The 27,179-nt window shown below is 38.8% G+C and overlaps 3 protein-coding genes, 1 long non-coding RNA gene and 1 pseudogene across 6 annotated transcripts; 3 read left to right on the forward strand and 2 right to left on the reverse strand.

Moving 5' to 3' along the window:
- The first annotated feature begins 3,115 nt into the window (after positions 1–3,115).
- LOC122012782 lies at positions 3,116–7,563 on the forward strand (annotated as a pseudogene).
- Positions 7,564–9,355: 1,792 nt separating this feature from the next.
- LOC122012783 lies at positions 9,356–15,672 on the forward strand. Its single transcript, XM_042569425.1, has 2 exons — positions 9,356–9,755; positions 14,118–15,672. The coding sequence occupies exons 1-2, from the start codon at positions 9,663–9,665 to the stop codon at positions 15,282–15,284; spliced, it is 1,260 nt and encodes a 419-aa protein (XP_042425359.1). The 5' UTR covers positions 9,356–9,662; the 3' UTR covers positions 15,285–15,672.
- Positions 15,673–16,579: 907 nt separating this feature from the next.
- Positions 16,580–25,270, forward strand: LOC122012788. Of its 3 annotated transcripts, none has more exons than XR_006120324.1 (4): positions 16,580–16,937; positions 18,088–18,244; positions 23,218–23,294; positions 24,612–25,270. It is a non-coding gene; the product is annotated as an uncharacterized LOC122012788 (long non-coding RNA). The 3 variants fall into 3 exon arrangements; XR_006120323.1 differs by having other exon boundaries at positions 24,617–25,270; XR_006120325.1 differs by lacking the exons at positions 23,218–23,294; positions 24,612–25,270 and adding an exon at positions 19,346–19,739 and having other exon boundaries at positions 16,582–16,937.
- LOC122012786 lies at positions 19,835–20,732 on the reverse strand. The gene has a single exon (XM_042569427.1). It carries the CDS (start codon positions 20,652–20,654, stop codon positions 19,887–19,889), a length of 768 nt encoding a protein of 255 aa, XP_042425361.1. The 5' UTR covers positions 20,655–20,732; the 3' UTR covers positions 19,835–19,886.
- Positions 21,619–23,174, reverse strand: LOC122012787 (LOB domain-containing protein CRL1-like). Its single transcript, XM_042569428.1, has 2 exons — positions 22,733–23,174; positions 21,619–22,394 (listed from the first exon to the last, which is right to left on the reverse strand). Exons 1-2 carry the CDS (start codon positions 23,009–23,011, stop codon positions 21,966–21,968), a joined length of 708 nt encoding a protein of 235 aa, XP_042425362.1. The 5' UTR covers positions 23,012–23,174; the 3' UTR covers positions 21,619–21,965.
- Positions 25,271–27,179: the final 1,909 nt, after the last annotated feature.

The raw sequence follows: 27,179 nt of genomic DNA on the forward strand, positions 1-27,179 counted from the left end.
TCCTAGTCTACCATGCCACAAACATGAAGACTCAAACATATAAGTGGAAGAGCTTTCATTTTTATTTATCTTAGGCTTAATCGTCATTATATTGAGCTTAAACAGCCCATCAGATACATAGTCTCTCCTTGCAAACACTCTATTTTTGGACAATACAACTTTGTCCGACTCAAAAACATTACAAAAGCCGTGCTTGCTTAACAGTGATCCGGACACTAGATTCTTCCGAATCTCTGGAACATACATCACATTGTTCAGAGTGAGGTCCTTGCCTGAGGTCATCTTCAACACCACCTTTCCTTGGCCCATGATGTCCGAGGTTGCTGAGTTCCCCATGAATAGCTTGTCTCCAGTGACTTCTTCAAAGTCATGGAGCAGCTCCTTATTGCAGCAGACATGTCTGGTGGCTCCAGTATTGATCCACCATTGTTGAGGGTTTGAACCGATCAAGTTTAGCTCGGAGACCACAGCGCAGAGGTCGTCCATTTCTGGTCCCTCATTCAGGTTGACCTCTTGCTTTTTCGTTGGCTTCCTGTACTCCGAAGATTTATGACCTACTTTATCACAGTTGAAGCATTTCCCAAAGAACTTCTTCTTACTGATACCTCCTCTAGGTCCTAGCTTGGAAGACTTGGGATTCTTCCGTTTCGAGCTTTGTCCGTGCTCAACCACGTTGACTTTCACAGTAGCCTGAGAGAACAGCTTCCTCTCTGAACTCTTGTTGTCTTCTTCAATGCAAAGTCTGACTATGAGTTCCTCCACATTCATCTCCTTCCGCTTGTGCTTCAGGTAGTTCTTGAACTCCTTCCAGCCGGGAGGCAGCTTCTCAATGATAGCTGCCACCTGGAAGGTTTCACTCATAACCATTCCTTCCGAGTGGATCTCGTGCAAGATCACCTGAAGCTCCTGGACTTGGCTGATCACCGTCTTGGAGTCAACCATCTTGTAGTCTAGGAATCGGGCCACGATGAACTTCTTGACCCCTGCATCTCCCGTCTTGTATTTCTTGTCCAGGGACTCCCACAGCTCCTTAACCATTCTCTTCATGCTATACACAGTGTACAGCGAATCGACAAGGCAGTTGAGAATGTAGTTTCGGCAAAGGAACTCAGTATGAGTCCATGCCTCCACTGCACTGATGGTCTGAGCATCAGCATCCTCAGCATGCTTGGGAGGGTCCTCGGTCAAGAACTGAGCCAGATTGAGCGTGGTTAGGTAGAAGAGCATCTTCTGCTGCCACATCTTGAAGTTCAGTCCACTGAACTTATCTGACTTTTCCCCATGATTGATTGGTACAGTTCCAATCGGGACGGAGGGGGCCTTTATTTGTTGAGTCTGTTGCACCTCAACATTCTGTTCTGTGGCCATCTCAACAGAAACGAGTCTGTTTCAAGATTGTTGGACACAAACAATCTGTAGCCGGAGATTTTACGGGGTATTAGCTGAATTTAAATATACCGAATTTAAATTCACTTATATGTTAAAATGACCTGAGCTGATAATCTCAGGCTGCTAGCAGGGGCTGATTTTCTGACCATGGAGTGGCTGAGTGAGCAAAGCAGCAAAGTCCGAGCGGACTGAAGGTTAACCGGGCCGGGCAACAAGACATGCCGATCGGGCGAGTAGTGAGACCGACCGGGCGTATAGAGGGAGGACGACCGAGCGAGCGAAGATGCTGATTGGGCGAACGAAGGGGCCGACCGAGCAGCGAGGTCGGGTAGGCAGAATGACCGGTCGAGGGAATAGTGAGACAGGCCGAACGGGCGAAGAGGCTGACCGAGGCCTGCGAATGACACAGTTTCCTTGAAACAGATTCGCCCACCTCCGGCTGTACTTCGAGGTCGTTTGTTTCCCAGGATACAACGGTGAAACTACAATCTCCACATAGCACTGGTGGTTGCGGCGAATTGAGAAATACCCGAATGTTATCACCAAGGTTCTATCGAGTGGAAGAAAGAAACTGTTGGAGCAATCCCAATGGTCCGTGCGACCATGTGTTTTGGTGTTTGAGCAAAGGGTTTAAGTTAGGTTCACTCTTGTATTTGATATGTGTATTTGAGTTGTGCAGGTTTGCAGGATACACATGTGACTCAGGTTGATGGCTTCGGGTCTGGTGAAGGATGGAGCATCTGAGGGACCATGGACAAGGCAGCGAGGACAAGGGCCGAGGGAAGCGACTTCGAGGCATACGCGAAGGATGGCATTGGGGACGAGCCGCGGGCTTGAATGCATCCGAGGGACGAGAGCCAAAGGAAGTAGGCTTGAAGGTAAAAGGTCAAAGCTGCAAAGGAAGCATCAAGTGAGTCATAAGGGTGAGGGTACGAGTGCACGAGAGATTGTACTCGGAGTAAAATATTAGTTTTTAGGGTTTTACTGTAGCAGTATTGTAGCGCTACTGTAGCGCTACTGTAGCAGTACTGTAGCAGTCGACTGCATGTTTTAGCAGTCGACTGGTGCAAACGGTCGAATTTCCACAGAGGGCAGTCGACTGCATGTTTTAGCAGTCGACTGGTAGGCGGGGTTTTCCAACCCGTGGCCTATAAAACCAAAGCTTGGGAGCTTGGTTTGAGTTGACGAAATAGAGGTGGTTAATCTCTATTAGTAGTCTACTTGTGCCCTAGCGTCAAAAGAGCTCTTGTGAGGGTTGTGGTGAGGTTTCTCCACCCACAAGGAGGTTTGAGCTAGCCGGAAGTTTTCTGGGGAGTAATCCACCGACGGATCGGGATCGTCCACCTTACGGACACGCCGTGGAGTAGGAGCTTTATCTCCGAACCACGTAAATGATCGTGTAGCTTGGTTTGAATTCTTTCCTTTAGTATTTAGCTTTCTACTTGTTTTGTTTGCATTTCCGCTTGCGCACTAACGTTGTAGAAAGAAGCGAGTATTTGGGGGCGCCGTCTATCCAACCCCCCTTCAAGCCGGCCGTCCGATCCCCAACAGAAACGACAGAGAAGAAGAAGAGGGAAAAAAAGATAGATGGAAAGAAGCCACACACAAGAACAAACTTCTACTCATTTATTTGTTCACAGCACATATTCTTATGAAACAATATAAATCAATCATCAAACCTTAAAATATGGACTAAAATCTTCTTCACAATCTCCATTCACTCATTTTCAACACGTGAGTGGTAGAGTTACTACATGATAAGGGTTCGAATCCGTTGGCCTTTTTAATAGCGCACGTATTATCCTCTTTGCCAAGTCACCGCCGGAGAAGCGAAAGGCCCTTCGGCTCGATCGAACTCGGCGGAGGGCAGGATTCGGTAGGGTTTCTTCGTCGTGTGTTTTTAAATCGCTTAAAATTTCTAGAGTCTTGTATTATCTTACTCAAGTGATCGGATATTATCTGCATTTGAGGTTTGTTTTAAGTAAGCGATCGATTGAACTTCGTTAACTTTAGCTTATGGTTTTCTTTTTGTGTGCGGTTCGTGTAGAATTGATGGCGAACATCGACATCGACGGGATTTTGAAGGATCTGCCTAACGATGGGCGGGTGCCGAAGACGAAGATAGTGTGCACGTTGGGGCCGGCGTCGAGGTCGGTGCCGATGCTGGAGAAGCTTCTGAAAGCCGGCATGAATGTCGCCAGGTTTAATTTCTCTCATGGGACGCACGACTACCACCAGGAGACCATCGACAACCTCCGGATCGCTATGCAGAACACCCAGATCTTGTGTGCCGTCATGCTTGACACCAAGGTACTTTCTTTATCTGAAGAAACTGTGATGCAAATTTGTTCTTTTATCTGGTTGTTACCTTGAAGAAAAACCTTGACCTGTGCGAGCTGTTTCCTTGATAGATATTTTGGAGCAAATCGAACTTATTTGAGTTTAATAGATACGTTCTCAGTAAAAGGCTTATTCTAGTTAACCTCCCCCAATCTATTTGTTCCTTTCTCCCTCAGTATGGAAGCCTTTGGATATCCTATTGTATGATATTTGTTAATTATACTCTTTTATACGCACCTGTGCAAGAAGTTGGCATTTAATATCAACGCCTGGATGTAACTTGGCGAGTTTGTCTTCAATAGCCTATTTAATTTCACTATTATTAATGGCCATATTAGCACAAAAAAAGGGAAGTTAGGCAAATTCCTAAAATTTCCTTCTTGTTTCAAAACTTCTAAAACAAGATTCCAATTTTTAAGAAGTTCCATCATTTAAAGTTAAATATGAGAGTCATGGAACGTTAGTTGATAGGCCACTACAGTCTTTTCTTTAAGAAACCTGAAATTTGTTCTACATTTTTTTTTGTGGCGGTTAATCAAGATAAAATGGAAAACAGGAGCAAACCGAAGAGTGCAAACAATGAATATTTTGTTCCACCACTAAATACTTTCATTTAGTGTTAGTTATTTATGAATGTAGACCTAACATATTTTGGAATAAATAATTGTCCAATAGTTGTTTCATAAGCACCCATATTTATTTATTGGCATCATCTATTTTTTTCTAGTGTTTATATGAGGGTTTCTGGAAAGGCTTTGGAGGATAAAAAATCCATTCAACTTATAACTTCTATTCTGGAAGAATATGATTCAGGACTTCTTTCTAGTTGATCTAATTGATTGGGTTTTGTGATTAATACAAAATATTACCAAATAAATGAGTTCCACACAATTTCCCAATCTTGTTTTATCAACAGTGTTGCATCTTGTATTGCAACTTGTGATTGTTTAGTCGTCATATCATGCTTTAATTACTGATTCTGTTTCAAAAACTATATCATATCAATAGAGTTACTTGCATGGAAGGAATCATAATTTAATTTTGGAGCAGTAACGCATCCCGCAGATCTGATTATGCATAGCATTTATTGGAAGATAAACTTTTGTCTATTATGGGGTTACAAACATGGTAAACCAAGTTAATGTGCCATTCAAAGTCAAAAAGTTTACTCGAAAGTTTTTAAACTTAATGCGCTTATTGCCAATTTTCTTCATTTTGCTGATTGTCATTATTTCATTCTATGAGTCATGAGTCCTTTAGTTTATAGCTTTTGTATTTTAGCATCCATGGAAATGACCATTTTCTGACTTGCTTTTGTACTTTACCAGCCATGGAAATGCTCATTTTTTATAGTTGCTTTTGTCATTTATCATCCATGGAAATACCCATTTTCTATAGTTGATCTTATGGTTTCTGATGAAAGTTTTTCTATTTTTCTTTTGCCATCATCATTTATTTAGATTGACAGGTTATCAGAGTATCTCTCTTGTCTCTTATCGTGTTGACACAGGGCCCTGAGATTCGTACTGGCTTTTTGAAGGATGGGAAACCTATCACACTTACTGAAGGCCAAGAAATTACAATCACCACTGACTACAGCATCAAGGGGGATGAGAAAATGATTTCTATGAGTTACAAAAAGCTTCCTGTTGATTTAAAACCTGGGAATACAATATTGTGCTCTGATGGTACCATAACTTTGAATGTCCTATCATGTGACCCAAAGGCTGGAACTGTGAGATGTCTTTGCCAGAACACAGCAACCCTAGGTGAGAGGAAGAATGTCAATCTTCCGGGTGTTGTGGTTGACCTTCCAACACTAACTGAGAAAGATAAGGAAGACATTATGGGCTGGGGTGTTCCAAACAACATTGATATGATTGCAGTGTCATTTGTTCGCAAGGGATCAGATCTTGTTTCTGTTCAGCAGTTCCTTGGGCCATATGCAAAGCAAATAAAGTTGATGTCAAAGGTACTTGTTTCCTTATCTGCTACTCCATTTTAGTTTCTTTTCAGTAGTAATTAATTACAGGAGAAAGACATAATCCATCTTGTATAGTTTGTATGGACGAATTGCACCAATTTGATTAGTTTTAGAAGGTAAACCAAAAAGCAAGAATAAGTAGGAACATTTTATTTTTAGTTAAACTATTCAACTTGTTGATAGCTTTGTTTTGGATCTACTTGATTTATGAGATTTGGATCATGATTTTGGTAACTTTGTCACATGAATCTTTTTCTCATATTTGATTAATTCAGTTAATCATTTGCTGGGAGAAGATATGTTTCTCTCCTGCTATAAAATCAGAATTATGTGTAGGCATGGGTATTAGTATCGCTATAATAAAAAATCAATTAGCAAGATTTTTATCGTACTATTGTCTATTAAATTTTATGCACAAAGTAAATAAACACAAATAATACTAAAGAAACATAAGTTAATTCATTTTGTCTTAAAGCAATAACTCACTTTTTGGCGTAGGTTGGCTTTTATCTCTACCCAAAGTGACAACCAGGGTTGAAGGCTCTACAAACGATTGATTTGACACTAGGAGCTCATTTCTAAACAACATGATGCATAATGAATTTTAGTTCCTTGCTCATTGTCTACCTTGAGCACTATTTTGACTTTCTGACTGAGAACTTTAGGATTGAGCTGATCATTCATGTGTGGTAGTCATTCCGCAAACAATAACTGCTGTTGCTGAAAAAATAGTAATTTTTGTTTTCTCTCACTATTTGTCTATATATGTAGGTTGAGAACCAAGAAGGTGTTATAAACTTTGATGAGATCTAGAAGGAGACAGATTCTTTCATGGTTGCTCGAGGTGATCTTGGAATGGAGATACCTGTTGAGAAAATTTTCCTTGCACAAAAAATGATGATCTACAAATGCAATCTCATCGGCAAGCCTGTAGTTACTGCCACTCAAATGTTAGAATCAATGATCAAATCCCCACGTCCAACCTGCGCTGAGGCTACAGATGTCGCAAATGCTGTTCTAGATGGAACAAGACTGTGTCATGCTCAGTGGTGAAAGTGCAGCGGGTTCCTATCCAGAGATGGCGGTGAAGATTATGCGTCGTATATGCATTGAGGCCGAGTCCTCTCTCGACTATGTGGCTATTTTCAAAGAGATGATACGATCTACTCCTCTGCCCATGAGCCCACTGGAGAGTCTAGCATCTTCTGCTGTTCAAACAGCAAGCAAGGCCAAGGCCACATTGATTATGGTCTTGACTCGCGGCGGGACAACGGCTAAGTTGGTCGCAAAATATCGACCCCGAGTGCCAATTTTATCAGTTGTGGTTCCAGTGTTGAGCACTGACTCGTTTGATTGGTCTGTCAGCGATGAGTCACCTGCAAAGCAAAGCCTTGTTTACAGAGGTTTAATTCCATTGCTGGCAGTGGGTTCCGCCAAGGCTACTGATTCCGAATCAACAGAGGTGATCCTTCAGGCGGCACTCAAGTCGGCAGTGGAGAGACAGTTTTGCAAACCAGGTGATTCTGTTATTGCAATTCATCGTATTGGCGTCGCCTCTGTTGTAAAGATCTGCATTGTGAAGTGATTTTTGAATCGATAAGGTTGGTTACATTCTGATCCCAATCTTCTGCTGTTAGTGCTCATTTATGCCTTTCCCAGTTTGTTATGATATGCTCTGTCAGTTTCCATGCTCATCCCAATTGATAGACAATTTTATTACGTCAGGAGACGCTAGAAACAGAGCTCCTTTTTTTTCGTTGTTGTTAAATTGCTTGTTGTTGTATTATGATCTAAAGCCACGAATGCTTCTGGTCTCCAGCCAGTCGATAAAGATTGCCTTGTTCTAAATTGCTGACGTAATTAGGAATGATGCATGACTGATACTTCTCCTGTGGATTCGATTATGTAAAATTTACTAAAAATATGTTTACCCCTTCAATTGAATTTGCTGGACAATCAATCTTTTTTCTGAGATAACGTAAGGCAACGAGAAAGACAATAAGATATCGATAAAATTGTCATTTTATTAATTATACAGTTTAAAACTTGAAAAAAAACATGTTTTCTTTTTATTATTAGTGTGTTATTAATCAATGAACAAAGCGGATGAGGCCTTAGCCCAATGACCAAGGCTAATGAGCACGTCTCTCTGTCAGGAGGTGAGTCAATATTCTACTTGTACCCTTATGAACAAATAGGAATATATATCATGCATCGCAATATGACATGAGCAGTTTTTATGGAGCTTGTCATCTCTAAAATTAATATTTTCTGATTTATTATGATAGATGAATTTTTTTTATAAAATTAAATTTATCATTTTCAGAATTAATCTATTCGAAAAGCTGAATATCTTTATTACTAACAAATCTAACCCCCACCCCAAAAATAAGGATAGTTATTTAGTTTATGTGATCAATAATGGCGACATACCTAAGTGATTTGGACTGTTTGATGGCAGGGAAACAAAGTAAAATGTTTAATATTTCAAAGGAAACTTTCCTTTTGAAAATATTTAAATTGGCCCGTCAATTATTGTTACATTACTCCCAATTAATAATATTATTTGTTAAATAAATTAATGGCGTTAATAGCAAGTATATTTTAAACAATTTAGCTTTTCTAAAAAGCTAAACTTTAGTGTGGAAAATAACTTTTTCTTTATTTTACTTGTTTTTATCTAGAAATTTCCACAATGACTTTTGACCTTTTACAAATATTTTTTGGGTGTTATGATACATTAAATTTTGATCATAATAATTTAAAACTCATGTTCGATACATCTGTTGTATGAGAATTTATTCACATGTCATTAAATTCACTCATGCGACTTTAAGTGAAAATTAATGATGGTTTATGACTTGATACATTGAGTTTGGCCTTCTTCCATTATCTCAGTCAAATTGACTTGGGCATTGCCTTGATTTGGAAGCAATCTCACATGAAATCTTCCCATCGTTCTCCAGATATTTTCCTAATTTATTAATTTTGGATTCAATTGACTCAATTTTTTTTATTAACTAATTATTTATTTAGTTAAAAAAATTCCTACACAAATCGTATTTTGTTATTTAATGTGATCTTTTAATATATTATTAATCCACTTCATTTCTAATTTTCTATGATCGGGGAGCTCCAAAGTCAAAAAAAGGCGCATACAAAACTCCGTGCGCCTTCGCGTGCAAAGCTAAAACACTAATTTACACCGAGATTGGTCACTCGTATCCGCGTGCGCTGATTCTCTTACCCAAAGACACTCTAGCTACTTTTCTCACCCGCTTAGTCATCGTTGCTCCGCGGTCCCAAAGGTGGGCCCCTGGAGTCCGCGCGCACGAGCGGCGCGAGCTACGACGAGAAAAGCGGCCACTAAAAACTAAGCATTAATTATTACGATCGAGGCATCGACGCACACGTGATGCGAGCCTACGAATTTCCCAGAATACCCTTGTAGCTCCCCTCCGGGTATCTGCGTCCCTCTCCGTGATATCGGTCGTCGATTTCGACGATTCTGGCATTTCGACGGTGGAGATATGCTTACGACTGCGGCACCGAGGGAAGCAGGTAAAGTGGTAATTTTGGTCGGCTTGACGCCAACGTTTGGTAGCGTGTTTGACCTGCTCGCTTCAAAGCTTTTCCGGTGGAAGTTTAATATGATTCGCTTTCGAATGCTGCTCCTCTCTCCATCGCTCCCTTCCGTCTCGCCGTTGATTCCTTCCTCCTCCCTCTCCCTCCCTCTTCGATCTCTTCTCTCGGCGTATCGTGGTGCGATTCGATTCGTTTCTCTTTGAGTTTCATCGGTTCCTGTTGGGATATTGTTCCGATGCGGTCGTAAATTGTCGCTCTTCGACGGGATTTGAGTTGTATTTGCTAAAATTGGTCCGCGATCGGGGGAATTTTCTCGGGGTGGGTGACGTCTTCTTTCTTCCGGATTTAGGAGGAGGAGGAGGAGATGAGGGGCGTCAATAATAGCGTGGAGACTGTGAATGCGGCGGCTGCAGCGATTGTCGCTACTGAGAGTCGCGCCCAGCAAGTGACCGTCCCGGTTGGTTTCCTTATCGTCTTTGTTAATTTGCCATCTGTCGCTGTATGATTTTTATGTTAGGTTTCTTTTAGAGTTTTGCTTGTTTAGATCTGCGATGGCTTTGGTGTGTTACCAGTAATTTTAACTTTTGATGTATTTCCCAGGGCACGCAGGAGACATGGGCAATAGTTCTGTTACCATGATTTTTTGAATTTATCCTGTTTACTTTATGTGTGTCAGTCAGTTAATGACTAATTCAGGTGGGTTACTAGACAATCGTGTAAAGGTTTTATTTATTGGAATTTTGGGAGTTTCTTGGTGGGTGTTTAGTTCGTACTGTTTAATAATGATAAACTTTAGGAAATACCTAGCGATGCAGAGCATAGTAAACCATAATTAAGCTTTGCATAATGTGTTGTGGGGAAAGGTGAGATTACATATTATGGTTCTTTTCTGGTAAGGTAGGATTTACATGGTATTGGTTGGTGTGAAGGCTATGGAGTCTAGCCAGGTAATTTGAGGTAGGGAGACACTACTAAACTGAAAAAAAAGGAGAGAGAATTGGCAGATGCTTTATTCATCATTTTTGCACAGATAAGTTATTTGAGTTCAGATGTTTATTTTGATTCACGAATTGTGCTTATTTGTTTCTTTCACATTTGCTAAATTGTAGATAAAGAGTGAATGACTGCTTGATGAGGATGTCTTGAACTCTCATGTGCCTTTTAGACTAAAAAGAAATTATAAAAATTGTGGTATGGTTCATTATTTTGGATAGTTAGCAAACAATCTGTTCCAAATATCAACGTAAAAAAAAAATGAAAGTGGAAGATTATATGTTTGAGGTTATTAAATATGAATCATTAAAATAATATTATCTTGGAAGCAATCAGTTACTCTAGTGGATGCTAAAATAAAGAAATTTGGTTGAGATGTTATGAAACTATTCGAAGGTGACCAATAGATTGCATGATTAGATGAATTTAATCGATTAATGTTGTAGTCATAAGAAGTAAAAAAAAAAAAAAAGGTAATCCGGTGCACGAAGCTCCCGCTATGCGGGGTCCCGGGAAGGATCCATTGTACGCAACCTTACCCTGCTTTTTGCAAGAGGCTGTTTCCAGAGTCATAAGAAGTAGAGAGTGACTAAATAAAACTCTAGTTGATGCAGCAACAAATGATTTAGTTGATTTAATGGTTAAGACACATGTACCTGACCCTAAATAGGAATAACATGACCTGGCAATGATGTAAAATTAAACAACCTATGTAGTATTTAAGATCCAACAAAACCTGGAAAGGTTAAAACTTTCCTATTTCTTATTAGTTTCCATGGAACATGATATATGATCTCAACTTGGTTAAGGGTGGGTAAACCTGGACTGAGAACTTGACAGAGATATTTTTTGATAAATTGGAATAATTTGATAACAAGAAGATAGAGCAGTAAGGATTCTTAAGTTGCAACAAGCACGTTGGGAGCTTAAGCAGATATGTTGAACATGATGCTCTCTGTTATGTCCCTTTAGATCAACAGATCAACTTCATGGCGTAGCCAAAATATTCTCCAATATTACAGGCTGTGCTGGCATCATATATTCATATTCATTTGTTTCTAAAATATTTGGGTGTATTATATCTTGAGGTGTTGGATTTACTGATATAGGACAAATTGTATAGATATTAAAAACTGTAATCAAATTGACAATGCTTAGACTAAGCAGTTAAAGATAAATGATTTGTTTTTTTAAAAAAAATCTTAACCAGAGTATGTTAGCTCAATTGATATGCTTTCTGAATTCCAAGGAAGAAGGAAAATGTCTGAAGTGAAATGGAGTAATCATATTGCAAATCTAATTCAGATTTTGAAATTATGTGAACTTTTAAGAAATAGTCCAAATCAGGAAAGTAAAGTTGAAATAGATGGGAAAAATAAGGTAGATTGTTGTGATTTATTCCATGCCTAATATATATTTTTCCCCTTCCAGTTACTAAATCACCATGTTCATTTTCCTTCCCTTTCCTTCTAGTTGCAACTTCAGCTTCAGTCATTTGGCTGGACAAGCATAAGTTTCATTGATGAAGTTTTGTATAGCGTAAATAAAAATCTGCCTCCTGTTTCAATTTTATGCAAATCCTCTTAATTGCATTTGTCCTATTTACTGACTTCTAGTGATACCGAAGGCCATTCCAAGTGAAGAAGTTAAGTTCTCATCAATCCTCATGGTTTGTAGGTTTCTTCTGGGTATACAGTGGATAATCGTTTCAAGGATCTTTGAAAGGAATAGACACATAAAAAAATATACCTCTTAGCAGTGCAATTTATGCTCTTTTAATTATCTTGCTTTGTAACAATAACGGTAACTTTGCGCAATGCTTTATCACTAGATTTATCACTAGTAAAGGAGTAAAGGAAATATGAGCGGCTATCCCTATTCATTAGTTGTGTATATTCTGATATTCAGTCTTTGTCACTATATAATCCATACCTTACATCAATAATATGAAAATTTGACAATTTACTTTAGCACATGAAAGAGAAAAAACATTATGGCATAAGTCCAAACAATAAAAAGTATGGTAGCCCATCAATAGTTAGTTGATAAATAGTTTATTTTTAGCTGGTAAATCTGTAATTGTTCATAGGTGCATTTATGCATTGGTTATGGGAAGGCAGATCAATTACATTACACGACTTCTTGCAATCAATTAGATTGTTCTTGTAAAGTTTATCTATACCTTCCAGTACTATTCTCATTTTTTTTCAAATCATTGTTTATTTCAATGGAAATCCCATATTACCTAATTATTGTGCCGAAAATTATTATACATATATTATATTTCTGATGTTTTTAGGTCAAATTATTAATGATTACTGAAAACAAGATAAATTTTGTACATAGTAGACTTTGTTGTTAACAAAGCATATTGAGATATGTCTTTTCAACATTTATTGTATGAGCTTATACAAAGAACAACCAATATTTTATTATTAGCTGACATTATTATTTTTGTACATCAGGTTCCTGATGGTTTATGTTAAGATAGTTTTCTCACTAACTACCATTCTAATTGCTTTCAAGAAGACTCAGGAGGTCTATATTGCAAATCTTTTGGGCTCCAAGAAAATCTTGAATCTGTTTTGCACCTTAAACCTTAATTAATTGTGCTTCTTGTATTGATTGAAAAAAGTGAAGGCGTAATAATCACCATTTGTGAGAATTTGTCACTATTGTGTGACAAACTAGATAGTATTCTGCAAAATGTATTATTAAATTCTAGTGTGGTATTTTTGCTTGTGTTTTAAATTCTTTTTGGATAAATGAGTGTGCCTGTTCATTTCATACCAAAACTCCTATCTTAGCCATGGTCCAGGAACAATTATAATAGGGTGATTCACTTGTCTAAACTCAAGTCTAATCCCAAATTTGAGGGATAATTCCCTTTATAGTTTGTTTCTGGGAATACTTTTTATGCTTCTTCTTGGTGGTTATTCATGTTCTCTGGAGTATCGTCTTCTGACTCTTGTTTATCTGTTACCTAGTTCTTTTTTTATGCATTTTCTTTTATAACTTGTTGGCTTGCCCTTAGTGTTTGGTATGAAGAAACAATCTGAAGAATTATCAACTTAATAACTAAAATGTTTTTTTTCACCTTTTTAATGAATCGTAATGGATGGAATGGTCCTCCACTAGGGATGGCAGCATGTTGACGTTTACAATTTTTGGTACTACATGAACCTGTATGTGTTTAAATATCTGCTACTTCAGCCATTCAAATAGATGCGTTGGTTGATAAATAGGCACTTGAACCCATAGGCATCGAACTTAAATCAGTAAAATATGTAGGTGCCTGCAGTTTTAAAAACAAACTCAATTCTGATTTGAATCCATTAAGTATAAATTAAGTACCAGAGTCCGACTAAGATGGGTGGATATCCACGGATACTTGATTTTCAAGTACCCATTACCATTCCTATTCTCCACCATGAGGATTCCTCAAATAAATTACACGGACACCATTTCTACAATGATTACATAACCTACAACCTTTGAACAATGAAGAGGGAAACCTGCTGCTTATTTATGTCAAACATTTGCTACCTATTTTGTCTAACAATGTTCAGGGTCATTTTTTTTGTTTTCTGCTTCTTTGAGCTGAATGATTTGCGATTTATATATACCTGTAGTTGTGGCTGATATCTTTAATTGGTAATTTAATAGTTTCGTCAAAGTAAAGGATGATTATATCCACAATCTATAAGAGTTCTGTTTGTTATTTGCATGCAAAATTCACGGGTTTCATGGTGTTTCCTAATACTGGCTCATAATATCTCTAAATTCAATTCCTGAGTTCTTTATATTTTTTTCTTTGAATTGCCAGAGAAGAAGATGGACTGCCTGGCTCAGTGTGTATTGGTGCTTTGGATCGCACAGAAATGAGAACCGCATCAGCCATGCTGTCCTTGTTCCTCAACTTGCATTTCCTCGGTCGGATACCCCTGCAATTGAGAACCCAAACAATCCACCTGAAGTGAGGCTTCCATTCATTGCCCCACCTTCCTCTCCAGCTTCCTTTCTACCATCAGGAACTCCCTCTGCCATGCAATCACCTGTGGCTCCTATTTCTCTCTCTGTTCTCTCAACAAACACCTACTCCCCAAGTGGTCCGACTTCCATCTTCGCCATTGGGCCTTATGCAAATGAGACTCAATTGGTGTCACCCCCAATCTTTTCCACCTTCACAACTGAACCTTCCACTGCTCCTCTTACTCCCCCACCAGAGCCTTTGCACTTGACAACCCCTTCTTCTCCTGAGGTACCATTTGCCAAATTGCTGACTTCTTCCTTTGATGCAAACTGCAAGAAAGCTGAGGCGTATGAGTTCCCATCCTACCAACTTTACCCTGGAAGTCCAATCGGTCGCCTTATCTCACCAAGTTCAGCATGTTCCGGTCCTTCCTCGCCATTCCCTGATCCTGATTACCACTCAGCTGACATCTCTTTCCAATCATTCCCTATTGGCAAACCACCGAAAATCTTGAGTGCTGAAGGAGTGGCTGCAAGAAAGCTTGTTCCTTGGAATGCTCGGATTGGTGGATCACATTTGGACGGTAATAAATCTGCAGCAGCGCCAGCAGTGGAATCTGCTGTTCCACCTAGGAATAATGAACACGGAATGGATCACAGAGTATCATTCGACTTAACTGCTGAAGAGTTCACACGCTGTTTGGAAAAGAAGGTAGCAATCTCCTGCGAAGGGACTTCTGAAAGCTTTACAGCAAGAACTGATGGGGTTCTTGTGACTAACGAGGCAGATAACAATAGGAGAATTGACATTGACGATAGCTACCATGACTTGACTGAGAAAGTCCAATCTTCTCTCAATCTTCCTCCAACTAAAGAATTTAATTTTGACAACTCAGATGGGATTTCAGATGCACCTAGTGCTGGTTCTGACTGGTGGGCCAACGAGAAGGTCATTGGCACAGCATCTGAGCATCAAAAGAGTTGGGCTTTTATGCCGATGATACAGCCAGGGGTGAGCTGATCAGCCATTTTGCTTGTATTTATGCAAATCAAAAGGAGGAGCTTTTTGTCAACTTTCCTTGGGGAGCCCTATCTCAATCTCGATAGACTGCCATAGTCATATTCAGAGGCATCTGTGAATATCTTTGGTTAGATAGTGAAGCACACTAATATAGTGTTTGTCTGCATGATTTAATACTGGAGGTCATTAACATCTGCATCAGACAGGTTTAGAGAAGCTTTCGAAGTCTTTATATGAACACCTGTGATACATTAACGGCCTTGTTGCCCTCCTGATTAAATAATCAGGAAACCAGTCTTTTTTTTTTTTTTTTTTTTTTGTAACATCCTTGTAGTAGAAACTAGAAACATACGTCCTGCTTCATAATTCACCTCTAGGATTTTAATTATCTACAGCTTGCTACTTGTTTGACAGCTGCTCTTTCTAGGTAACATATAGTTTCTTATCCTTCAAGTTCAATCCTCTTGAAGGTAATGAGGTCTTGATGTATCTATATCATCATTGTTTTGATCAGGTCGTCTTCATAGACTTACGTGCAGATGATCCAAGGAAGCACGAAATGGAGACAACTTTTCTATGGAGGATTTCTCTGTAGTTGCCCGATATCAGTGGTCTCAAATCAGATAGTTGTAAAAGAGCTCTCCTAGATTAGATACTATAGAAGTAGAAGGGTTCTTCGTAGCCACTTCATAGAAATAACGTTCTTAAACAAAAATGATTAATCAGAGTAGGTAACATCGAACTTAGGATGTCAGATTTGATTTCATGAAAATTTCTTATCGGTCATTAGGATAAATCGGGAGGAGCTCAATATTTTTTAGTTGTGTGTCTTATTTGGAGAATTTTTTTTTATAAATTTATCATAGATAGAGTTCAAATTATGAATGTCTGAATGACAATTTAAATATCTTATTGCTGCATCATAGCTCCGGGGGCATCGGAAATAACATTCCTAGAACTTCCATTGGGTTTTTAATTTTTAGATATGGATTATAATTTGATGATAAAGTATCCAATCTCGACTACGAGAAGTAATTGGGTGACTCGTTGGGTCGACGGTATTGGCTTCCTTGATTATTTTGAATATTCGAATAAATAATAAGAAATGCAAGTTTTTCTAAGAAAAAAAAACGAAACTGGAGCGAGTGAAACATTTGCAAAATTTACGAACTAAAATGGAATTAAACCTTCTCATGTTTCCAATACTCGCGAAAGATCGACGGCTAGGATGTGCACAAGACGAACCCCACGACGCGTATAAAAGCGTAGTCCTGCGTAGCGTACTACCGTTGCCGTCTTGTCAGAAAAGTTGAAGTACAAGTCAACAAAAAAAAATAAAAATCTCGCCTCTTCGATTCCTCGTCTTCGATCGATGGAAGGCGGGCGGCGTCGGCTCCTCCCCATTTCTACCGTAGCCACAGAGGTGTCCTTCCTTGTCCCTGGCTTCCTCTTCCAACCACAGACGAGAAGCTCGTTGTGTACCTGGACGGCAAGATCCGCAGCCAGCTAATCGCCGAGGCGAACCTCGACTAGCGCAAGCCATTGGACCTCCTCGGCCGCTCCAGATTCGCAGCCCCAGATTGGGTACTTCTTCATCCCTCTGGACCGCGAGTTCTCTGACCGATCACGGACTCACCGCGTCACATGAAACGGGTACGAAGGATCTCTCGCGCCATGTTCTACTTTTCCTAATGTAAAATTTTAATCTCGCGCGTTGTTAAACAACTAAAACTGAGAACCGTTGTCCGAGGAGGCAGGGGCGGAGCTAGAGTCTTTGATTTAGGCAGCAATATAATATAATTCCGTGGAGCCTCGCTTGGGGTGGGTCAGCGTTATTACATTTTTTACCATACAACAATATAATATAATTAATAAAATAAAAAAATAAAATTTTATAATCATACAACACCGTAAAATAATTAGCTTACGATAACAGAATTCTCAGGGTAGAAAACTCTCTTTCAACCGTTGCAATCGCAATCAAAAGAAATTAGAAATCAAAGTAACGATATATATTTACCACAACATTCAGAACATTTACAAGATGATTCAATAACATTTACCACATTACGAATGACACTAAAGAAATTAAAAATTAAAATATTTTTCTTAGTCATAGCTATAAGAGTTAGTTGACCATTAAATTTAACCACCATCTTACTTGCATGCTCTATCAAAACCCTATCATCTCAATTTAGACATGCTCAAATTATATTTGGATTGACAACTTTAAGTGTATAGTACCGGAACATGTGGTTCGAATCTCGGTAAAGTCGAGATAAATACCTCCCTTATGTACTAGTCATTATTTCAAAGGCTAGTAGCCGTCCATGATTTACCTCCTCCGTGTTAGCCTTGGGACGGGTTGACACTTGGGACAAGTGTATTCGTCTTTTTACCACCATGTAGTACCGGAACATGTTCAATTCCGATAAAACACTCATTTACATGCTATGCTCACTACTATCCACATAACTTAAAACCACTGTCATTTAGTTCTTTTTTGACACGATACGAGATTCATCGACAAAAATAAAGAAGTTATTTGATACTCCTTGGAAAGATAAGTCCTTTATAATAAAGCATGACCATGGTGATTACATGGCAGATTTACAACATTTGTTGGCATATTTGGTTGCCCAAATGGGTTCTATATCATATATTCATATAATACATCCTTAGTTAACTCCTCCTTGGGGTAGTTAATATTGTTCGTGTGATTTTGTTTTTTTTTTTGCCGGCATGGACAATTAATACTTCTCCTTGGAGCTAATATTTTTTAAAATTTTTTTCTCGAAACCAGTGTGGGGCACACACTGGGCCTACATTAGCTCCGCCCATGGGAGGAGGCGTATGGTATGACAGATCTTGAGGAAGAGTGAGAAGAGGAAGTGATCGACGGTGTGGGGAAGATGAGTTCAAATCGAAAGAGGGCTGTTTGCAGTTCAGTATCTCCTCAGGTGATTGTTCAATATGTCCTGGAAATTCATTGTTTGTTACTCTTTTAGCGTATCTCTGGCTTGAAGTTTGCAAATTCATTGTGCTTTCGTCTAGCAATTTTGAATATCATGTGATTGCTGCAGCTTGCACATGCTATTCTATAAGTGTAGGAAATTGATTAGATGAAGGATCTTTGGTTGCTTGTATTGTCGGTCTAGAGGAGATCACCCTTGGGAAGATCTTTCTGATGCATAACCTAAGTATCTTCTTCAATAACAATTCCTTTGATTATTCTAAAGATAATATAGTCGTTAACAAAACACATTATGCCTTTCGTATCAAGTATAATCGCCTTTCATTTGGGATGCAGTATTACTAGTCATTGTAAAATGAAACACGCTTATGCTTCTATCACTACATTGTTGTTCAGCATGGATACATTTCTTAGTAGATTTTCACATAACCTATAAGTTATTTTTCTGTTATCAGCTCGCAGCTAGTTGCCCTATCTCACAATCAATACAATAACTGGTGAGATTTTTATGCATATGTTTAATCCCCTTGCTAAAAATTTCTTTTGTAGTTCATATACTACAATAACTTGCCACAAAATTATCATAATACTGTATCTCCTATCACTTAATTTCAATTTTGTTTTGTTCCCATTCCACTAGAAATTTAGGATACCGGTGCATCTTTAAACTTGCTATTACGGCTCATTGTGACCAAATTTATCATTTTGAAAGAGAACCTAATTTGTAATTTACTCACCATCCTTTGTTCCTCATTCTTTTTGAAGACGTTGTTAAGCTAATTATAAGGTTTTTTTTAAAATCCTATTTTCAATAATCTAACAGTGGTAAAATTTTCTATTTTAGAATAGAAAAACAACAACTTTTTTCTTTTCCACTGCAGAAAAAAACACAGAGAATTAAACCAACAGAAAAATAATATATGGCATCAATGTTCTTGCTTCAAAACATTATTTGATCTTATGATTGATTAACTCAACAGTTAAGTTGCTAATTCTGGATCAATGTCTTTTTCAAAAGAAACTGAGAAAACCGTTGTGTTTTCCACAATTTGTGCATTCCTTTGAACTAATTTCTGGATGAAAATAGTGAGAATTGGCAAGGAAATTCTTCCAATTTGGGGGCGGAATCTAATTGCAAGGACTTCAATAGCCTTCCAAATGAGAGACGGCAGTTTCATTGGATAATGTTCTTGATGATGTTTACTGATTGAGTGTAGTTATGAACTAGTTATGAACACTTGATGTTGAATGACAAGGAAAAGAGACCTCTTGTCTCTTGATGATTTCAGTCTCAGTCATTGCCACCTAAACTAGACATGAACACATCAAGTTGAACGGAACTAGCTAGCAGATCTTTCAGTTATCCCGGGAATCGTAATGCTCAGAATGCTCGATCTCCAGCAGCAGAATGTTCCCATCATCGAGGTGAGTTAATCAGCTTTCTGTATCTGATTGATTTCAACAATATAAAACATAAATCTTGTTCCTTTCAAAAGATTTTGTGGAATATTTAGGATTTTTTTTATCTCATAAAAACCACCACACAAACACAGAACGAAAATATGAGTCGAAGGGATAATAAACAAAGCTTTTTATTTATTTTGACTCGATTGGACCGGATTAGACAGTTAGAAGTCGTCGTCCTCGTAACCGTCGTCGGCGACGTCGTCCTCCACCTTATCCGCCACATCGTCGGCGATCTTGTCCTCCACGTAGTCCACTCCCTCCGCGATCGCCAGCCCCCCGAGCAACCCCGCCGCCGCCCCCACCGCCAACCCCGTACCCATCCCCATCTTCGACTTGCTCTTCTGTTGCTCCTGCCCGTAGCCCACCGGCGGAGGCCCGTAATCGTACCCGTACCCTCCTGCCCCCGAGGGAGGGCCGTACGAGTACTCCGTCGGTGGTTGCCCGTAGCCGTACCTGGCGCCGGAGGGCGCATAGTCCCTGGGAGGCGGCGCGGCGTAGGGGTCGCAGTAACGGGCCGGCTCCTTGATCGCCACCGTCACCTCGAGCTTGCCTTGGGGGCGGCCGGATGGGCGCTTAAGCTTCAGTTTCTTCATCAGCTTCGCGCCGGCGCCGACCTCGTCGAGGACTTCCGCGAGGCGGAGTCTGGCCGATCCGACGAGGGGCTTGACGCCCTCACCGCCACCGGCGTGGACGACGTCCATGTAGATGGCGGCGTCCTCGAGCGGGACCCCCGGCGGAAGCGGCAGCGTGAGCTTCTCGTCCCAAATCGGGTCGTCGTCATCGCCGGCGGTGGCAACGCGGGTAGAGCACTTGGCGGCGGGATCGACCCATACGACGACGTAGGGGCAGAGATCGCCGTTGCGCCAGTTGACGTTCTTGAGATCGTGGCCGGAGGCGATGGTGAGCTCGACTTCGGAGCAAGATCCCATGGCCACAGAGAAAGAAGGACGGAAAAGAAGAGGAGAGGCGGAGAATGGAACGGAATGGGGGAAGGAAATGGAGATTTATAAGGCGGGGTAAAGTGGGCATATCCATCTCTGGGCGGTGGCGTAGCAACGAAGAGAATAAAGAACAAACCGAATGGTGGAATATTCTTGTGTTTACTATGACGCGGGATGAACGCGCATGGGCTCGTCAGGATCGGAGAAGGCCCAGTAGAGGCCTGTATAAATTTATTCAACACTGTTCCGGCTGAGTGTGAAAACCAGATAAGTTGAGTCAAGTTTCACTATATTCAAATTTGTTTATTTATTTATATTAAACTTGTTCAAATTTATTTAAACAAAACCACTTTATGATAACTGATATATTTTTTTCTTTTGTTGATGGGTACAACATAAATTATGATGGTATTTGGACTTAGACCCAAGATTAGGTCAACACTCTTTTACTTTGTTTGACAACTTGAGATTAATAATGCAAGAGATGAAAGACAATAGGAATTAAATGAATGGCCTAATAAACCAAATACTTTGCTTTAGTTAAATATAGCCGTGCTTTTCTCATCAAGAAGCATTATATTTTCATTGATTACCAAGTCATATGGCGTTTTCAAATAGGAAATGAATCGAAGAAGTTATGATGCAGTCATGTTGAGTTTAATTGGATAATCTTTTTTATCCCAAAAGCTTAAGATGGATGCTAAGCTTGATTTCTTTTATTGTTATCGACAAACATATCACTTCCTTTATCAGTTGCATTACCTTTTCTACCTCCACCATGCTTTAGGCAAAATGAGCAGACCTTTACTATATTTGCTGTAGGTGAAGAGATTGCTGCAGAAATTAGGAATTTGCCTTTAGTATTATCCTTGAAGTTAGAACTTGTTTGGATCTTACAACCCATACGAGTATTTAAAACTAATAGGTAAAAGCTAGTAGGTTATTTGTTTGTTAAAGGAAATACTCATTAGAATGCATTACTTTAATAGCTAATCTTGATCTTGAGGGACTTTTCCCAAATTCCAACCATTTAAAAACCTGGCTCATCATGATTCCTAGGTAAGATGTCCAATCCCAATGTTATCCTAATTTGTCAATCCTAGCACTACCATTCTCCATTATGAAGGAAGTAAGTTTGAATAAACTGTCTTATTTCTGTCTAGCTATAGTACATTCACAAACCCTGTCAAGTATTGCATAGCATCAGTACCCGGAAAAGCCTCTTCCAAGTTCCAGGAGCTTGTGGCACACCTCATTCTATCAATCAAAACTGAAGGTGATGTTCCATGAGTTGGTCTCTCATGCACAATTAAGATGGCCAAATGCTACTGACTGGAGGTCCTCCATTTCGAGATAGGATGATCTCCTTGCATTGGGCTCTATGTCAAGTGAGGCCATGGCACATGATGAATTATCATCAATGAAAGAGGTGTGATCACTGTCCATATATGAAAGTTGATCATAGTATTGAGTAGATGGGAAGGAATTTGGACTGATAACTCCATTCTCGAAGTGCAGCATCGCTTCTTGATTTGAAAAAGTGCCTGAAATTAAAGGCTGGGTTATCCTCCCTTCTCCATTCAGATTGAATCCATGTCCCAGTTGGTAAGGTGGTTGCTTCTGATTCAATTTCTCATCCTCTAGTATGGAAGTCATGGAGTATCCACAAGCTAAACCTTGAGCAGTTTGAGCCTTCAAGGAAGCTAATTGTGCTTCCAGTGTTACTACCTACAAAGCAAGAAAAGACATTATTGCAACCTAGAATCTCAAAAATCTTACTGAAGTAGAAAAAAAGGTTAAATAGGATTTTTTTTTTCTCTCTAGATGTTGATAAGAAATATCATTTCAATGCTTCAGAGGATTGAAATTTATTAGTGTTGGCTAACTTCTTTTTATCCTGAAAACTAATGAAAGATTACATGTGCAATCACATTGGTGAATTGCCAATTTGCTCAACTGTACTAAACAAAGTTTATTGTTGCATGTCTGGAAACTGACTTTGTCCGAGATTACTGAATATTTGATTCACATTTTTTGTAAAATCATATGTACTAGTTGATACTCACTTGTTGTTGCAGCGCAAAGATGTGAGCAACACAGCCATAGATAGGATCTTGAAGCCTAGCTTGAGCCTCATAGGAGATGGTAAGTGCGGCCTCTGACCTGTCAGATACTGGGAGGTGCATGAGGAGCTTTGAGGCATTGCTAGCTCCAAAGACCTTGTGAATAGCTGCAAAATGAGTGGCACCTTGTTCATGGCAGAAGTAGGGAGCAAAAACACATCCTCTCACACACTTCCTCCTCAAGAATTTGCATGCACCGCAAGGAGAACCAAGGCCTGTCATTCTTGGATTCTAAGGACTTTGATCTTTTCTTCTCTTTTATTTCCTATTCCTTGGTCTTAGCCTATGTGGTGAATCATCATCTCCTTTTAAACACTAGAATGCTGAATAATTTATTAGCTTTGGTCCCCTTAATGGCCTGCATTAGGCCATTTTTAAAAATAAGCCCTGGCCTTCCATCATTTCATCTGCAATTCTATACTTTTCAGATTCCATTCAAGGAAGACAAAGAAGTTCACGATGACACAACCAATTACAGTTTGCTTCAGAATTCTTCCTTGTGGTGGTGAGTTTAGCCCGTCTTCTCTGATTGTAAAACACGTTTCCATTTGATTATATTACTTTCTCTCATTTAGAATTCAATCAAGAAAAGGCCAAAAACTCAAAAGAGCTTTGCTCTCCATGCTGAATAGAATGGTGTGTTTATGCTGATTGATTGATTTCAATCAATTTAGTAAGTGACTAGACAAACCACAACATTGTCCTATCATTTCATGGTCTATTTCAGTAAATTCAAACTAATCCTAGTTCCTGTTGAAGGATTGGGACATCAAGGGTTGGTGAAACATTATTATCATCCTAGAGTAGCTGACATGTTCTTCCAGTTTCATAAAAACTCAAAATTTAGAAAGAATAAGAAAAGGTCTTCTCTTCTTAGTGAATCAGAATTTTGCCAGTGGTAACTCAAACCTAAGTATGATGCAAGTTTTGTGGCAATGCCAACAATGGTTTAACTAGTGATATCCCAGAGAAAGATGATTACTTTTAAGAGAACAAAGCTCACTTCGACTACTATGGCGTGCTTATGATCAATATCACTCACTTCATTGTCTTCTTTGCACATGCAAACTATATTTGAGTTGAATGCTCATGCTTACTCCTGTGAAGGTTTATATATATTTTTTCTCTCTTCTTCTTCAAGAAACTGCCTTCCTATTGGTTGTCTTGCATGAACCCGTGCATGCCAACCATTGCTGGCTGGGTCTATAAACCTGTGCCGTGCCATGCCGTGCCGGTTTTCATGGCATATTTCTTCCTGCAAGACATTGCTTTGTGTTTGCCACTGTTCTGATCATCCCCATTTTGTTTGCCATCTGACTAAATGTGGAAGTATGGCTGGTTCTGTAGACACTCAAGCCAAACCACTTTTTTTAAGCAAGAAGTAGGGAATTCCCTCTACTCAATGCCAAAGCTGCTCCTTTTTTAAGTGATGGCAAACCCATTTGCCCAATATAATAAGATTGCATGGACTATTATTGTGGTTGTGACACGAGTAGGAGGGAGCACAGAGAGAGCACTTGAAAAAGATAGGTGTTAACTTTGAAGATGCCTAATTTTTGCAAAGCAGAAAGAGCATGGAAACTGCCCCCACCTCTTTCATGTCATTCTAAAGTTGCTTTCTAACATCCATGTTTCCACCAAGTTGCCTTGCAATTTACTTCAATTCTGTTTTCACTTTTTTTTCCCTTCTCTTTTCAGTCAATTTTCTATGATGCATGAATTGTGTGACTAGAGTCTGAAGCAGTACTTGAGATTTTTATGTTGCAACTGATGACATGATATACATTCTTCAGCTGAATGAATGCTACTGCTTTTCTTTGAGTTCAGAGACAGAGAAGCATGTCAGGGTTCATGAATCATCACTTGGTGAAAGGACGGATACCAGACTTTAAATGGAACATGTAACGCAATCCTAACAAATTATTGAATTTACTGGCCCACAAAGTTCTCCAACGCAGCTTTCCCGAGTTCCAAGTAAGTTTCAATCCCCACTCTCCCTAGGCATTTTCCTAGCTGCTTAGAGTATGGATTTCAGAGAAAATTTCATTTTACCACTAAACTTTTGTTATTTTTTAGAATGGCCTTTAGAATTTCACTATTATCATTTTACCTTTGTACTTTTGTGAATGTCGTCAAAATACCCCCTGTAGTTTCTCTCTATTATCATTTTATTCTACACTTTACGATGTTGTTGATTTGTCCATCCGTGATTGTTAATGGCAAAGAGGATAAATTGACAATTTAATTCTATGAAAGTATGAGGATAATATGGTGAAATTGCAGAAATTATCTCGACAATAATTGAGAAAGTGCAGAGGTAAAATAACAATAGTGAAACTACATGGCCATTTTGAAAAAGCAATAAAAGTTTAGGGGTATAATAAAATTTTCTTGGGCTCTGCCACCACATTATATAAGCTTTTCTATAGTCAAAATTCAACTATTATTTCATTTTACATAATTATTTTTAAAAAAGAGTTTTTTTTTTTAATGAGGGCAGTGTAACTATTATTTCATTTTACATAATTATTTTTAAAAAAGAGTTTTTTTTTTTTTTTTTAATGAGGACAGTGTGTCTTATGGCAGCAAATGGCCTGTCAGAATTGCACAGGGAAAGCAGAACAAAGAGCAAATTAGGGGCTGGCCTTACCTTGCCCCAAAGGAAGGCCATGTAGGATTTTAGGGGGAGGGCCCCTAAATTGGGGAAACCAGAGGAAGTGGGAATGAGGAAGAAGGTTGGGGAGAAGGTAGACATGGCCAAGACTATATATATAGATATATAGAAAGGGCTCAAACAAAGACCTCATTTTAATTTGGGTTAGTGTGAGGTTTGCATCATTAGGATTAAGTGCTCTAATAATTAAAGGCTATCATCATCATTATTGACTACTTCTCTCTTAATTAAATAATCATCTTTTAGGTTTCTGTACTTGTTGATAAAGGTTAGTGTGAGTTAGATCCACCTAAGAATTTGAAATGAGTTTAATAAAAAGATTACAGCCATCCATCGAGATGCAAATTGAATTTGATAAAAATAAATGATTTGACTTTGAGTGTTATGTTTAATCATTGAGCTTATTCTCTCAAAATAAGCAAATTCTATTGAATGAAGTTAGTTATACGAGGAGTCAACTTTGAGAATAGCACATGCTAGTGTTACTAATAACTCTTTTTGTACAAGAGATTAAGGAGAAGGACAGTGCTAAATGGTTAAAATCTAACCAATTAGAATAGATTTTCTCCTAATTTTTAGAGTCATTATTAAGAATATCCAAGTAATATCATATTTTATGAGTCAATTATATTCTTTCCCATATATTTTCATATTTAATTTTTAAAATTATCTCGCTATATATTAATGATTAATTGCATTTCTAAAATGGTATGCATTGATTAAACCTTACGGTAAATCTAGATGACCAGATTTACCATAAGGAGAAATTAGTTGTACTCCACTTCAATATGGCTGGCTACCTTCAATCTTTTCGATGAACCCTGACTCTAGAAATGATGTTTACAAGTGCCTCACGAATGGCCCAAGACTATTTTTTTCACCTCTTCTTTTATCCTAACAAGCTTTTCATAGCAAACAAATAGTTGATGATGATCAACTCTCCTTCGACTTCCTTTTAAGAGAAAGAGAATCAATTGACTATTTAACATTGTTGTTAAATAAATTGATCTTAGATGTGTAACTTCAATGGTAGCAAAAGGTAGAATCCGCCATCTAGCGGTCCCACATGATCGGTCCCACGACCATCTGTAAGGAAGTAAATCGGAAAGTTATACTTGGCTAGTATGTTAGATGTATAACTTCAAGATAGTTAGGCAAGTGAGATAATTTTATATCCACGTTGGGTTAAGAGTCCACCTTGTCCATCCATGTACTAAATGTGAGGCATGAGAGTGCAAGTTAAACCCTCGTGTTAAGAACAATGCTTGTTTCTAGATTTATGAAGTTCTTTTTAAAATTTGTAACCTCACACGAACTTAACTCAGGCCAGCTGCAATATAAAAACCAGTGAATTAATTAAGTGATCGATTGATATAAAACATTCACGTGTTGGTCAACAATATACATCCAAAGCTTCATCCTTCACCTGATTCTAGGGTTCAATCTGTCTTCTTCCTCTCAATCACTTTGCAGACATATTTTCTAACCCTAGCTAACATAGCTTCATATTTATATATAGGATGATCCTTGGTTGTTCAATTAGTATATGTATATGTGCTGAAGAGATTACATAATTGTTATTTGATGGCTTTCAGTGTTTGTGGTGGACTGGAAGTTTGTTCTGGTCCAAATATAATAACACTTCCTTGGACCCAGGAATAGATCCAAGACAGATATACAATTAGAGTCAGTCAAGAGAAAAATCAGCTTCAAAGT

This window comes from Zingiber officinale, chromosome 8A (assembly GCF_018446385.1).
Source record: "Zingiber officinale cultivar Zhangliang chromosome 8A, Zo_v1.1, whole genome shotgun sequence".
NCBI lineage: Eukaryota > Viridiplantae > Streptophyta > Magnoliopsida > Zingiberales > Zingiberaceae > Zingiber > Zingiber officinale.